Source organism: Chrysochloris asiatica, unplaced genomic scaffold, assembly GCF_000296735.1.
Source record: "Chrysochloris asiatica unplaced genomic scaffold, ChrAsi1.0 scaffold00026, whole genome shotgun sequence".
Lineage (NCBI taxonomy): Eukaryota > Metazoa > Chordata > Mammalia > Afrosoricida > Chrysochloridae > Chrysochloris > Chrysochloris asiatica.
In genome coordinates, this window is record NW_006408544.1 from 15,502,364 (window position 1) to 15,514,069 (window position 11,706).

An 11,706-nucleotide genomic window follows, 5' to 3' on the forward strand; every position below is an offset into this window, starting at 1 on the left:
AACCACCAGTTATCATCAGTGCATCTTGATTACACATTTGATCAATTTCAGACTGGAGAACTTGGTAGCATCCTTCAATTTCTCCATTACTGACTTTAGTGGTTGGTGCATAAATTTGAGTAACAGTGGCATTAACTGGTCTACCTTATAGGTGTATGGATATTATCCTATCACAGACAGCATTATACTTCAAGACGGATCTTGAGATTTTTTTTTGATGATGAATGTGATACAATTCTTCTTAAAACTGACATTTCCAGCAGAGTAAATGATATGATTGTCATATTCAACATGGCGAATATCTGTTCAAGGTTGTATTCTTTCACCATACTCATCCACCATACTCATCATACTTTGTATGATGAGCAAATAACCCCAGACACTGGATTATATGAAGAAGAACTATGGCATTAGGATTCAAAGAAGGCTCATTAACAACCTACCACACACAAATGATCCAACCTTGCTTTCTGAAAGCAATGAAGACTTAAAATTCTTACTGATGACAATCAAAGACCACATCAATGTAAAGAAAACAACAATCCTCATCACTGGACCAATAAATAGCATAATAGAGAAAAGACTGAAGTTGACAAAGAATTCATTTTGTTTGAATCCACCAACAGCACTAACGGAAGCAGCAGTCAAGAAATCAAATGATGCATTGCATCAGGCAAGAATCTGCTGCACAAAAAGCATGTGTGCTTTGTTCAAAAGCAAAGATGTCAGTTTAAGGACTAAAGTACACCTGGCTCAAGTCATGGTATTTCCAATAGCCTCATATGCACGTGAAAGTTGGACAATTAATAAGGAAGACTGTAGAAGAATTGATGTATTTGAATTATGGTGTTGGAGAAGAATATTAAAGGATCCATGGACTGCCAGAAGAACAAATATATCCGTGTTGGAAGAAGTACAACCAGAATGCTCCTTAGAAACCAAGATGGCCAGACTTTGCTTCTCATACTTTGGACATATTATCAGGAGGAGCCAGTCCCTTGTAAAGGACATCAGGCTTGGTAAAGTGGAGAGAAGTGAAAAACTGGGAGACCCACAGTGAGATGGATTTGCACAGTGGTAGCAGCAATGGGCTCAAGCGAAGCAGCAATTATGAGAATGGTGCAGGACAGGTCAGTGTTCCGTTCTGTTGTACATAGAGTCACTACGGATTGGAACCGACTCAAGGGCACCTAAAAACAACAACAGTTTCTAAGACATTGATCTTTCTGCATTTCATTTCATTTTTGAGTACTTCCAATTTTCCAAAGTTCATACTTCTTTCATCCCATGTTCCTATTATTAATGGCTGTTTTCAGCTGCTTCTTCTCATTTTAAGTTGTGTACCATCAACAAAGGAATGTCCCAAAAACTTACTTCATCCACATCATTATGGTCAACTCTACTTTGAGAAGAGCTCTAGTAGTTGTGCTGCTAATTTCAAGGTCAGTAGTTTCAATCTACTAGTCACTCTGAGGAAGAAAGATGAGGCTTTCTGTTCCCATAAAGAATTACAGTCTCAGAAACCCTATAGAGGGTTGCTATGAGGAAGACCGTACAAGAATTGATGCTTTTGAGTTATAGTGTTGGAGGAGAATACTGAAAGTGCCATGGGATGCCAAATGAACCAACAGATCTGTGTTGGAAGAAGTGTAGCCAGAGTGCTCCTTGGAGGCCAGGATGACCAAACTTCGTCTCTCATACTTCGGACATATTGTCAGGAGGGACCAGTTGCTGGAAAAGGATATCATGTTTGTTAAGGTGGAGGGTCAGAGAAAAAGAGGAAGACAGCAATGAGATGGATTGGCAAAGTGGCAGCATCAATGGGCTCAAGCATGGCAACAATAGTGATGTTGGCCCAGGACCGGGCAGTGTTTCATTCTGTTGTGCATAGGGTCACTATGAATCAGTATCAACTTGATGGCACCTAACAACAACAACAATATGAGTCAGAACCACTAGCACTTTGAGGAGGCAGCTCTTCCCAGTCATATTTGGATTGCCTTACAACCTGAGGGGCTCAACTGCGGACACTCTATCTGATAATGTTCCACTACTGCTCATAAGGTTTTCAGTAGCTAAACATTCAGAAGTAGCCCAGCTCTTTTTCTTCCTAGTCTGTCTTAGACTGGAAGCTCAGTTGAAACCTGTCCACCATGGATGACCCTGCAGGTATTTAAAATAGCTGTGGCAGAGCTTCCAGCATTACAGCAAGATGCAAGCCACCACAGTGTGACACACTGACAAACAAATGTTTGGCATGGGAAATACTGGGCCTTATTGGCCCAGGACTTGGCCAGCTCCCAGACTTGAGCACCGCCAGACAGAGTCTGTGTATGTCTCACGTCTGTACTCAGCAGGTGACAGGTGGAGCTGACAGGGTCTCAGAAGGTGTCAATCTTCTGCCTCTTCCACAGCCCCAAGTTCCCCACTACAGGTATGCTGTGGGGGGACATTTACCCTAACACATCGAGAGAACAGTAATGCCAGTGTCTCCTTGTACTGGAGGATGCCCCTTAAAACATCTCTGGGCCTTATTTCCACTTCTGCAAAATGGGTACATGCCAGACTGCCCAAGGAGAACTGTGCCTGGCACACGGTAGGTACTGCAGTAATATCCACTGTTTCCCCCTTCACTCCTTTCACTAATTACTTATGGAAGTCCTCAGTGCTAGGCATATGCTGGGAACTTTGGAAGAGAGATGACTAAGGTTTATAGATTGTTTTTTGCAAATATCACATGACCCATTTTCCTACCCTGTTCACTCATAAAACACCTCTGTAAATTAAGATTTTAGGGTTGCTATTATATATATATATAAAATCTTCTAGATGACCCAAGGTATGTTTTGCTTTGTGAAGAAAAAAAAATTATTGTGAATTGAGTGAAGGTTTGCAGAGCAGAGATCATCGGTTCCCTCAGGTGTTTTCATCCTTGAGGATCAAAGATTTTAAAGGAAAACAAAGCTCTGTACCCCTCCTCCGCAGCCCCGGTCTTTGATGCGAGGACTTAATTGAGGGGGCTGTGGCTTGAAGAAAGATAGGTCCTCCTGTGGAGACAAACTTGGACTTCTGAGTCCCTCAGACAGATGTTGAAGTCTTGGTGCTCCCAGTTCCCAACTGTGTGGCTCTGGTAAGACTCATGGACTTTTGGAACCTCAATTGTCTCTTCCATATAAAGGAAATGATAGCCTTTCTCTAATAGGGTTGAGAGTGGCTTAAATCAGAAGCCCAGGCCAGACCTCTGATGATCAAAAAATATGAGCCCCTCCTTGTCCTGCTAGGGTGAAGGGTCACACCTTTAGAATAAAAACCTTCTGAGGAGGGGTTTCCCTGGAGCATACAATGCATGCCCCCTGCCTCTTCAACTTTCAAGCCCCTGTATTTCCTTGCCTCTCCCACCCAGGCCTGGGACTCAGCAGGAAAGACAGCCCCACCCAGGGAAGTTGGCAGACAAAGTAGAATTTCTAGTCTCAGGCCCAAGGCCTCAACACATACCTGTGACTGGAAATCTAGCCCCTCCCCAGCCCACCACCTGGAAGACCCCAGCCCCAGTCTAGGCTGGGAAGCAGGGTACAGAGGTATGACAACCCCTCAGACCTCAGACATCCCACGTTTTAGTTTCCACCCTTCAAAGTTCTGGCTTGCATATACAGCATTCAGACCACCAGGAGCAGTAATTCTCTGACCCCAAATCTGGACCCAGTTCTGGAATGAGATGCCCACCGAAGCCCTACCATCTGGGGCTGTCAGGATGTGGAGGGTGCTGGAAGAATCATCAGACGATCAAGGTATTAGGACCAGGGACTCCTTGGCCACTTGGAGGTCAGCTAAGCCCAGTTGTCTCCTGACCTTCCCTCTTTGGCCAGCAGCCAAGCCTCAGGCCCTTTTCAACTTGTCAGCCTCCTGTCCCAACCTTGTCCCTTCATGTGAGCCTCCTTACCCTGGCCCAACCCCCACTAGTCCTTGCTGGAAGCAGCCCCCGCAGTACCACTCGAGTTCCAGTGTGGCTCTCCCTGGCCCTAGTACTCTAGACAAGACTCCTTCAGGCTGGAAGGCAGAGGCAGACCCTTCATCCTCATTAAACCTTTCCTTCTGCCCACTTCCTGGTCCTCTCACACCTCATTCTCTGGCCATGGGTCTCACCTCACAACCCACGTTTCTATCCCCGTTCACCCCACCCCTACACCCATCAACCTATCCTCTCACTTCTGGGCCCTGCCTTGGCTCCACATGCCAGTTGGATTGAGCATTTCAGCCCTTCAGCTAGGCCTTTGCACAGGCTGTGCTCTCTGCCTGGAGTACTCTCAAAGACCCCCTCCATCTGATTGACTTCTAGCCTTCTCAGCTGAACTGCCACTGTGTCAGGAAGCCTTTCAGCACTGACTTCATGGGTATGCAATCTACGCACTCTCACTGGGATCCACATGGGATCTCATGCTGGGTTCAATGCTTTGCTGTCACCATCTTGAAATTAATAATTTTTTAACAAGAGAGTCACACTTTCATTTTGTGATGGGTCCCACACATTGCATAACTGGCCCTAAAACCTTCCCTGGTCAGCATATCTCTTTTAGTGTTGACCTACTGGACCTTAAGGATAGCTGGTATCTTGCTCAGAGTTGTAGTTCCAGCATACTGCCAAGCTCACAGAGGACAGTCACAAGGGACAGTTGCCAGTTGCCCACATCCCAGGGACCATACCTGGAGCCTCATCATCATCACATAGAATGGCTCTGCTTCTGGACTCGTAACTTCCTAGCCTTACCACCCACCGCTCCCATTGCCCCATCTCTCACCTCCAGCCTGTCCTCTCCTCCTGATCCCCAGCTTAGCTTCCACATACACCCACTCACTAGTCAACATAGTGCTAAACCTTCACTTAAGAACCCTAGTCTGGATCCACACAGGAGAACACTGCCCACTCACATAAACACATACCACCCTGAGCCTCAGTCAGAGCCACCACACTCCTAGGTCATTCTCTTCTCTCCTCATCATTCTCCCAACACCCTCATGGCCCTTCACTCTCTTCCTTTAGAGAAAATCCCTGCCATTGCCTGGATACACCCTGAACTTCCTGCACCCTCCTACATAACTTATCTCTGCCCACACCCTTCTCTGTCTCCTTCACTCCCTCTTATAAGAGGAGGCTGGGGAGAGGTCCTCCCACCTAAGGTAAACTCTGTCCTGCTTGAGACCCAAGACCACACAGCAGTCAGCATTCGCTGTGGAGTCAGGTGGTCCTGGACTTGAATCCTGGCTCTGCAACCTCAACAGCCAAGTAAAAGTTCACAGTTTGAACCCACCAGCTGCTCCATGGGAGAAATATGTGGCAATGTACTTCTGTAAAGATTTACAGCCTTGGAAACCCTACCAGGCAGTTCTACTCTGTCCCATAGGGTTACTAGGAGTCCGAATCAACTGCTCGATGCCAATGGGGTTTTTTTTTTTGTTTTTTGTTTTCTGAAACCTATGAACTTTAGTCATTTATTCATTAAGAGCATTAGTAGCTACTATGTTCCAAAGTCTTTCAATTGTGTGGATCATGACAAACTATGGACAACAGTGTGGAGAATGAGTAGTTCAGAACACTTAATTGTGCTCATGAGGAACCTGTACGTAGAACAAGAGACAGTTGTTTGAACAGAACAAGGGAACACCAGGGTTGTATTCTTTCACCATTCTTATTCAATCTGTATGCTGAGCAAATAATCCAAGAAGCTGGATTGTATGAGGAGAAACGTGGCATCAGGATTCAAGGAAGACTCATTAACAACCTGAGATAAGCAGATAATACAACCTTGTTTGCTGGAAGCAAAGAGTACTTGAAATACTTACTGATGAAAATTAAAAACCACAGCCTTCAGTATGGCTTGCAACTCAATGTTAAGCAAACAAAAATCCTCACCACTGGACCAATAAACAACATCCACATAATGAGAGAAAAGTTGTCAAAGACTTCATTTTGCTCGGAACAACCATCAATGCTCGTGGACTCAACAGTCAAGAAATCAAACGACATCCCCAGCCGATCTCCTCCCTCCCTGCCTTCCTCCTCCCTCCCTGCCTTCCTCGGATGGCGGCTGTTTATGCTGGATGTGTGGCCAGAGACGGGTAAGGATCACGTGGAACCTCGGCAACCTAAGACAGAGACATTGCCATGCTGCAATGAGTTTCGATGACGAGTAAGACTGAGGAATTCGTACTGACCGCCTAAGACAGGCAGCGTCCCTTAAACAAACAATAAATAAGGGGGAATCTGATGCAGACCCGCTTAGGAGGTCAAGACCCTGTGGGCCCAAGCGTTGTTGACCGTCCAAACCATAGGCTCTGAGGATCAGACTTTAGCCACCTAGTAGACATAGCAAACTGTCCCTCATCTGATTATTCAGTAATGCTTGTTAGTAATCTCATACATGAGCCCTGGATATCCACAGACAAATGTAAAAACCTTCCCTAAAAGCCGAGACTGTAAATTCCAAAAAGGCAAGTTCCTCCCACCGCACCAAAAAAAAAGCTAAAGAGGATAGAGAGAAACACTGTTAACTGATTATATATGGAGGGGATAATAATCAATGTAATGAAACAAGCTATATGAATGGTTGAATGTGAAGCTGATGATGTGCCCTGTAAACTTTCACTCAATCCAAAATAAAAACATTTAATAAAAAAATAATAATAATAAATAAATAATAAAAAGAAATCAAACGACATATTGCGTTAAACAAATTTGCTACACTTTAAAGTGTTCAAGAGCAAAGATGTCAGCTTGAGGACTAAGATGCGCCTGACCCAAGCCATGATATTTTCAATAACCTCATATTCATGTGAAAACTGGACAGTGAATAAGGAAGACCACAGAAGAATTGATGCATTTGAGTTATGGTGTTGGAGGAGAGTATTAAAAATATCACAGACTGTCAAAAGAACAAACAAATTTGTTTTGGAAGAAATACAGCCAGAATGGCCAGACTTCGTCTCTCATACTTTGAACATATTATCAGGAGGTACTCGTGCCTGGAGAAGGATATCATGTTTAGTAAAGTAGAGGGTTGGAGAAAAAGAGGAAGATCCCCAACGAGATGGATTGGCAGAGTGGCGGCAGCAATGAGCTCAGGGTTAGCAATGATTGTGATGTTGGTGTGGGACTGGGCAGTGTTTCGTTCTGTTGTACATAGGGATGCTATGAGTCAGTGCCAACTTAATGGCACCTAACATGTTCAGAGACAATGCTTAGGGATAGACAGTGTGCTAAGTAATATAAACTGGAAGCGGAGATAACACTAGTCAAAGAAGTAGCATATAGAAAGCAAATGTAGAGACAGGGTGGTGATGGTGGTGGTTGTGTGCCATGCAGTTGGTTCTGACTCCTAGTGATCACTTTGTAGATTGTTTCCAAGGCTGTAAATTCCAACGGCACTTAACAACAACAACAACAAATCTTCACAGGAGCAGAAAGCTTCATCTTTCTCAGGTGAAACAGCTCATAGATTCAAATTGCTGACTGCGGTTAGCAGCCCAACTCGAAAGCTACTAAGCTACTAGGGCTCCTTGCCAAAGTCGGGGAGAGGGTGCAAACAGGACTCACATCCCCACTGCATAGAATTAGGACAATCAGTTCAGACAGTATGTGTGCAGTGATGAACAATGAAGGAAACAGGACCCCAACCTTCTCAGGGGCTTAGGAGAAAGACCTGTGTGTGTACCCATGGTGGGGCAAGGCAGCTGAAAGGCCAGGCTATAGCCAGTTTCAAATGACAGGAGGGTGACTGTGGTCCTGAGTGAGGGACAGGAAATAACCAGGAGGGAAGTGGGAGCTGGAAAGCCTTCCAAAGACACTGGGAGAGCAGGACAGGGCTTGGCCTGTCTCCACAGGGGCAACACTTTTGGTGCAGACCTGGCTCTCCCTGTCCCACTTGAGCCCAGATCCCCTCACACAGTGTGAGTGAGGTGTCGGGCTGCTATCAAAGGGGTTTTCCATGGTCCTGGGAGTCACATCCTCTCCCAGAAGGTGAAGCACTGTCCCCTAATATTCCTGGTTACCTCCTTGAGGTGCAAATAGGGCTCAGTAAGTATGCGATAGACATGGTGAGACTCCTGGCCCCCACCTCACTCTCAACCAGGGGTTCACGGTTCAGGCCAAGGCAGAGGATTCTTTGCTGGGGAAACTGAACCACCCAGATGCTGACAGCCAGCTCTCTGCCAGGTCACCTAAAAGTGAATCACACCACTTAGAAGACTGCTTAGCACACAGATCTTCCAGCTAGCTTTTCAATGAGCTTGTTCTTAAATACGACCAGACAGCCAGCCAGGGATCATCTGGCATTTGAAGAAAGTTCCTACCAGAATGGCATTCCAGAGCTATTAAATAGGAATCTGGAGAAAGTGAAGATTTGTAAGAAACAGAATAAGACATTTAAAAAGGAGGTCCTGGTGTGGCGCTGTGGGATAAAGCACTGGACCACAAGGTCAGCGGTTCAAACTCATCAGTCACTTGTTGGAAACACTATCCAGAGTCACTGTGAGACAGGACCTACTGGATGGTACAACAACAATATTCTGAACTGATAAAAGCATCAAGTACTAATTAAAGAGCTTACTACATGCCAGACACTCATTTTCAAATGTAGATATGAAGATAATATACCCATAAACCAAGAATAAGATACTGTGGGGGGTCAGGGGGAAGAACATTCAGAGAACAATAAACAGCACTGTGAAATTTCTCATATGATTAGAGAAATTGAAAAAAAAAAAAATAGAAGGGTTGAATAATAAAGTTGAGTAAATCTCTGGAAATTAGGAGAAATGAGAAAGAAATGGAAAATGTGGGGGGAGGAGCAAGGAAGAAAGGCAGCTTAGAAGACAATTGATCCAGAAAAAGTCCAAGAAAGGTAAATAGAAATGCTCATTCAAGAGAACTCCCTAGAACAGAAAGACAGAATTTCCAAATAAAAGATACTGAATAACAAAGCCCTGGCATACCATTGTGAAATTCCAGGTTTGAAGGGCTAAAAGAGAAGATCCTAAACATTTTCAAAAAATGGGGGTGGGGGGGTGGGAAACACCATCACAAGGTAAAGAGAGTTAATGTGGTTTTTTACAGCTACAATAGATGACAGAAAGCAGGGTGCAACATCTTTAAAATTCTCAGGGGTAAAATTCTTATGTTACTCATTTTAAAGACATTTCTAGAGGACATGGTATGGTAAGATGAAAGGATAAAAGAGATGAAAATGAGAGAGGATATGAAAAAGGGAAAGGTCAAGGACCAGTGAAGCAGGAGGCCGGAGGGGAGTTCCAGGAAACCTCTGGATGGTGGCCTGGAGACCTATGTGCCCTCTGGAGGACAGACCCCAGGAGACCATCCCAGGAAACGGGAAGACCAAGAGCTCACCTGATATGTTTGAGCACTCCAGAAAAACAGTTTATGATTTAAGAGGTGATGGAGCAACTATACAGATATAAGTATAAATGCACAGCAAATTAGAGAAATGGAAAAAAGCTAATTATTAACTCCAGAAAGGAAACACAATCTAATATACTACTTGTCTCTGCACTGAACGCTAACTACATAGTTATAAAAATGTAAACACTGATTATTGATTTAGTTAAATATTGTGATGTAATAATAAAAGGAGGATGTTGGAAGGGAGGGGTGCTGCCGGGGTTGTAAGAAATTACATCCTTGTCTACTAATGGATGAGGCTTTAAGAAAGATAAGTAAGAAAGAGTGACTTTTATGGCATGTGAATTATACCTCAATTTTTTAAAACTGAAAAAAAGTGGCAAGTAAAGAAAGAGCAGTGTTGTTCCAGCCCATAGAGACCCTGTATAGGGTTTCCGAGAGTAGCTGGTGGGTTTGAACTGCCAACCTTGTAGTTAGCACAGTCAGCAACCCAGTGCTTACCCTATAGCACCACACCAGGACTCAAGAAAGAGTTGTACAATTATATTATTTAGCAATAAGGAAATAAAGGATAGAAGAATTGGTTAAATGTTGCTGCTGTTAAATGCCGTCAAGTCAGTTCCGAGTCATCCTGGCCCTGTGTAGGGTTCCTGAGTCTGTAAATCTTTGTGAGAGCAGAAAGTCTCATCTTCCTTCCTTAGAACAACAGTTGGTGGGCTACAGCCGCCCACCTTATAGTTCTCACTGTTTACTTTACAGAGCACTCCCTTTATTATTACTTAGAAATGCTTAGTACACAACTCAAGTCTTTGCTGCTCTGAGTGGAAACAAAGAAAAGGGAGAAGACTCCAGAGGATCCATTGGGAACAAGAAATCAAAGGTGCCTCAAGAACATATGGCCCAGGAAGTCACAATGACCTTGGGGAGGACTTTGGCTGCTCATAGGCTGTGGGATGGGAAGAAAGAACCCTTTTTATGGGACTCTCAAGGGTCAGGGTGACCCAGAAGGCTGAGGAGTTTAGTTACACAAGGTTCCTTTTACAATAACCTTTGGTTCTCCATGACCCAGTACTCCCATCCCTACATGCACACAAGGTCATCCCAGCCACTCGCTCCATCCCACCTCACAACCTACACTTAAGCCTTACCTGGGCTTGAGGTAGCTGAGTGCTTCTGAAAACTGGTTGGTGAGGAAGAGGTCCAGGGCAGTCATGCACTGGTCCAGGGCCTCACGGAGGCTGCTCACTGATGTTCTGAAGGGAGAAACACAGGGCTGTGACCCTGGAGCCCCCAACCCCTCTCCCAACCAAAACAGAGCCTTCCAAAGCCCCACTCCTTCTCCCTGGGCAACCTGAGGTGTGTGCCATGAGCAACTCAGGCTGCTCACTGCTCATTGGGACACAGTGGCAATTTTGACTCCTCTTTAAGTGTTCCCAAGGGTGGGAAGAGCTCTGGTAGCTCTGGTAGCGTAGTGGTTACGAATCAGGCTGCGAATTGCAAGGTCAGCAGTTCAAAACTACCTGCTATTCCGTGGGAGAAAGATGAGGCTTTCTGCTCCCGTAAAGATTTACAGCCTTTGAAACCCTGTACAGGGTCACTATAGGTCGGAACCGATTTGATGGCACATAACAACAACAACAAGGGTGGGAAGAAGTACAAAAGCAAGGTTGTCATCCAGGACCTGGTGAGGTGAGGTGAGGTGGCATGGACAGAGGGGCAGGTATGCCTTAAGAACAAATTTATCTTACTCTTTGCAAGGCTAAAGTGTGTCTTTGTGGCCCTTCTGACCCATTGGGCTGTGCTGCTCCCCTTGCGGGGTGCAGCCTACCCACTAAATCCTACTTCAGTCCCTCTCCTCCACCTCCTTCTCCAGGCCTTCTGCCTATCTCCAGGCCTGTGTTTGAGAACCCCCGAGACACTGTCACAAGGAGCTGCCAGGGCAGTGGACCTGTAGGAACTGTCCAGTGGCTTTCATGCTCAGGAGTCAGCTTCCCAGTGGTGCCTTCAGAACAATACACAGAAGCCTTTCCAGTCCTTACGTTTCTCTACTGCTCTTATCACCCTCTGAGACATTATATATATATTTGTTGTTGTTGTTCAGTGCTGTCAATTCAGTTCCAACTCATAGCAACCCTGTATAGGGTTTCTGAGGAGTGGCTAGTGGGTATGAACCACCATCCTTGCAGTTCCAACTGACCTTGCAACCCGGTGCATGCATTATCTTACAATGCCACACCGGTGCATGCATTATCTTACAATGCCACACCAGGACTCTCTCTCTCTCTCTCTCTCTCTCT

The 11,706-nt window shown here is 45.1% G+C and overlaps 1 protein-coding gene across 1 annotated transcript in view; it reads right to left on the bottom strand.

Annotated features, from left to right (window-relative positions):
- Positions 1-11,706, bottom strand: part of TTC39A (tetratricopeptide repeat domain 39A) — a 51,148-nt gene that overhangs the window by 24,357 nt on the left and 15,085 nt on the right. The window contains exon 2 of the mRNA XM_006839755.1: positions 10,558-10,662. Within this exon, the coding sequence (XP_006839818.1) occupies positions 10,558-10,662 (105 nt within the window). The remainder of the gene's footprint in view (positions 1-10,557; positions 10,663-11,706) is intronic.